Source organism: Humulus lupulus, chromosome X (genome assembly GCF_963169125.1).
Source record: "Humulus lupulus chromosome X, drHumLupu1.1, whole genome shotgun sequence".
Lineage (NCBI taxonomy): Eukaryota > Viridiplantae > Streptophyta > Magnoliopsida > Rosales > Cannabaceae > Humulus > Humulus lupulus.
In genome coordinates, this window is record NC_084802.1 from 2815705 (window position 1) to 2819720 (window position 4016).

Consider the following 4016-nt stretch of genomic DNA (forward strand, 5'->3'; position numbering starts at 1 on the left):
TCATGAGTTTCAATTATATAATTGTAATTTTTTATTAAAAAAAAATTAGACTGACCATATTTATGTAGTTAGCATATAAATGGTGCCAATGGTAAAATTTTTGTTTTTGAATTTTTTAAACATAAAATTGAAAATATTATTTTATTTTTGTTTCTTTATTTTTAAAAAATAAAAAATAATAAATGCGTTTGATAACTTTTATTTTTAGTTTTTGTATAACAATATGAGATGTTAATTTGAAGAAGAGAAGAAAAAAAAGAAAGAAAAAATTGAAAACTGTTTAAAAAAAAATTGAAAGTGAAAATTTTCTATTTTCAAATTTTAATTAAAATTTAAAAAAATAATAAATAAAAATAGAGTTACCAAATACATTTTATGTTTAATTGTTAAATTTTTAATTAATTAAATAAAAAACTATTTTTTTAAATGCTACCAAACAACACCAATATATTCGTTTACTTATTTATTTATTTTGTATTTTGTGTAAGGAAGAGTTAATCCTAATAGGAATACATATGAAAATTTAATACGAACCAAAAGAATTCATAAAAATTTCAACTATCCTAAAATTAAGAGTCGATATTTGACCTAATATATCATGACAATGTATAGAACAAAAAAAAGGGCAAAATATTATTTTGGCTCTTGTATTTTTTTCGAATACGCGATCGGTCGGCCCCTGTGTTTTGTTAAATGATAATTCGGACCCTATGTCTTACAAAATTGATTAAAATAGTACTCTAGACTCGATTTTGGTCAAAATATTTTTAATTATAAGGTACTATTCTGATCCATTTTGCAAAACACAGTGTCCAAATTATCATTTAACAAAATACAAAAGTCGATCGTGTATTTGAAAAAAATATAGGGATCAACTTGATATTTACGCAAAAAAAAACACAAACATATTGCTAAACCTTTTTACTAACATATATAAATTTTATACTTTCTTAGCAAAAACATGATCAATTAACAACTCTAAGTAACATAAGCAAAGTATGTACAGGCATGTCTATGATCAATTTTCTCTGCGGTCGAATATATTGCGTTTTTCAATATTATCGAAAATCGCAGTGTATTAAGTTTTAAAACCGCATAGAAAAGCTCTTTTTTTTTGTAATAGTGTGAAATTGTACCAATATCAAAGTGATGCTGCCCCATCATCACAAACAAATTTCTTCCTTCTAACCATGGTAATATTTGCCAACCATTTCAAAATCTTTATGACAATATTGATCACATGGAGCAGTGCAACCACAACCATCACTCCAGCCCAGCTTAGTATGAAGTACAATAACACATGACTAACAATGTTCGTATCATTGTGTGGAGCAGCAATCGAAATGGCAATGGTGTAAGTAGCAGTCACAGCTGTTAAAGTCACCCACAAAATTATCGTCGAGACCCACATCAAGAATCTCTGGCAAAAGGGCAACCCAGTAACGAGTAGCAAGATTATGCTCAGTGATCCAACAAACCCCACAGTGTTAGAAATCAGGTAAGAATGGTACAAAAAATCACTGTCATTATAAGCCATTACCGACTGTCCGGCTAAGTGATCATTAGAAGGAGAGTTCGCCGCCGTGGTGGAGGAGGAGTTATCTTGCCAGAGACCACCTGGAGGAGTTGTTCCGGCCTGGAAAGCCATGGTGGCAATAAGGGACGCCACCACCATTAGTGACTCTCGCTTTCTGCTTAGCCATGAGATATCTGGCTTTCTTGTTTTGTTTTCTTGAGAGTTTTGTGTGAGATGATGAACACGATGTGTTTGATTAATTGTCCTTTGTGTTTGTGTGGCTAATAAGGGTGGTTGATCTATGGTTCGTGAAGCTCCTGCATATCGAAGAGACTCTAAAATGTCGAAGTCTTTCTCGGTTCTTTGACTTTGTGCTAAAATGTCCAATGCTGTGAACTTATTTGCATTAACGGCGTTGACTTCGATTTTAGTATTTGTTAGCAAAAATTTTACCATCTGATCAATAAGAGACACAGAGAAACTAATTGAGTTGTTGATATATTATATAGTAGGGTACGAAATCATTTGGTGTTCGTGTGTTTTTGTAAAGTATCGTTTTGATACCATGTGTTTACAATAATGTATATTTGGTACGTACCCTGTATTTTAAAATCGTACATATTTGGTACCCTAAACTCAAATTTAATTAATAAAATTTTACCAATTTAATCAATTTAGTATCAATTATATGAGTTCCTAAACCAAATTTGATTACTTAATTACATATAACTATTGATGGTTCAGTAATATTGACAAAATTTTATTTATCAGATCTGAGTTTAAGGTACCAAATATGTATGATTTTAAAATATGAGGCACCATATGAGCATTATTGGAAAAAAAAAAAGTACTAAAACGATATTTTGCAAAAATACAGGATACCAAATGAGTAAATTCCCTACTATTATACATGTAACATGTAAAAATGTAAGCATTCATCTCTATTAATAAAATAGTTAATACATTTTTGAATCATGTGTTTTGTCCAATTATTCAGTTGGTTGAATTCTGTGTTTCAACAAATGACTTTTTAAATCCAATATTTTGTAAAATTGTTGAAATAGAACTCTAAACTTGATTTCGGTTAAAGATTTTTTAGCTAAAATTACCTATAATTCACAAAAAAACAAAATCATTTTGTTTAACAACTGTGTTGTTGTATTAAATTTTTTCTTCATCAAAATTGAATTTATAACTCTATTTGAACTATTTTAGGTTCAAAAAAAGTTTGGATTTAAAATAATATTAACCCTTAATAAAAATAGTTTGTATACATACCTCAATGTGTTTATGAGCCACTGCTAAATGCAAAACAGTCATGCCATAATCATCTTTAGCATTCACAAACTCGTAATCATCCACAACATTCATCAAAAACTTTAGAGCTTCCAATTGATTATGCCTCACACAAACATGCAAAATAGTCTCGGTTCGACCATTCAAGTTGACTCGAGCCGCTTGAGGAGCCACTCTAAGCAACTCTCTCAACACATCTAGACGCCCTCTCATGGCTGCAAGGTGGAGAGGGTTTCTCCCTTCTCCATCCCAAGCATAACACCAAAGGTCATGGTCATCAACAGCTGACAGTAGTACTTTGACCGTCTCCAGGTGGCCCTTAGCTGAGGCTAGGTGGAGTGGTGTGAAATGTTGATTGTCGAGTTCCTTGGCCAGTTCAGGCTTGTGAATTATGATCTCTTTCACGAATTCTACATGACCGAGCATAGCCGCCACATGAAGAGGCGTCTCAGAGAAACCATTGTTGTTGATGACGATTAGTCTGTCGAGAATCAATCTGTCTTGTTGAACAAGTTCTCGTAAAGTGGTCACATTACCTTCGTATGCAGCTTTGTAAAGCAAGCTACAAGTTCTCTCCATTGTTTTTTGTTACTATAATTAAGTAGTTAATAATAAGCCAAACTATACTTAATTTGTTTTGAAGTAGTTCTTTAAAAAGCATGAGCTGATTGATCATATTATAATATATTTTTTTCGTAATTGAAATCGATGAAATTGAAATGAATTATATAATAATTAACACACGCTATCGAATTGATTCAACCCTTTGTTATAATTTATTAAATTATCTCATACGACACCATGACAATTTTAATAAAAATATGATTTTTTTTATTATGGATATCACCTATATTTATATATATTATATACGAGCAACGTGAATGTCCGTTTTTGCTTAGTTTTATTTATAGGATTTATTAATTATATTTTATTAAATTTGTATTATTATCATATAAATTTTAAATAAATAAATAATATTATATATAAAAAAATAACATAAACATATTTAATGAAAAATTAAAGTAAAATACTATTTATGATTTTTTTAAATATATATAAAATGATAATTTTTTTAAACATAAATGATAACTTTTTTAATAAAAATTAAGATTATGTATTATATATTATTATAATAATATTTTATATTATATAAGTATTAAATATTTAATCTTAAATTAAATATTATTGTAATAATAATATTTTA

General features: G+C 29.1%; 1 protein-coding gene across 1 annotated transcript; it reads right to left on the reverse strand.

Moving 5' to 3' along the window:
* Nucleotides 1-1133: 1133 nt before the first annotated feature.
* On the reverse strand, nucleotides 1134-3391 carry LOC133804491 (ankyrin repeat-containing protein NPR4-like). Its single transcript, XM_062242647.1, has 2 exons — nucleotides 2795-3391; nucleotides 1134-1972 (listed from the first exon to the last, which is right to left on the reverse strand). Exons 1-2 carry the CDS (start codon nucleotides 3389-3391, stop codon nucleotides 1142-1144), a joined length of 1428 nt encoding a protein of 475 aa, XP_062098631.1. The 3' UTR covers nucleotides 1134-1141.
* Between the last annotated feature and the right edge of the window lie 625 nt (nucleotides 3392-4016).

What these genes read in the sequence shown, in the direction of transcription:
- LOC133804491 (XM_062242647.1), bottom strand. Translation starts at nt 3,391, where the DNA reads ATGGAGAGAACTTGTAGCTTGCTTTACAAAGCTGCATACGAAGGTAAT. An exon ending in TGGCTCATAAACACATTGAG is followed by an intron (nt 1,973 to 2,794) that starts GTATGTATACAA and finishes CTTATTGATCAG; the next exon opens with ATGGTAAAATTTTTGCTAAC.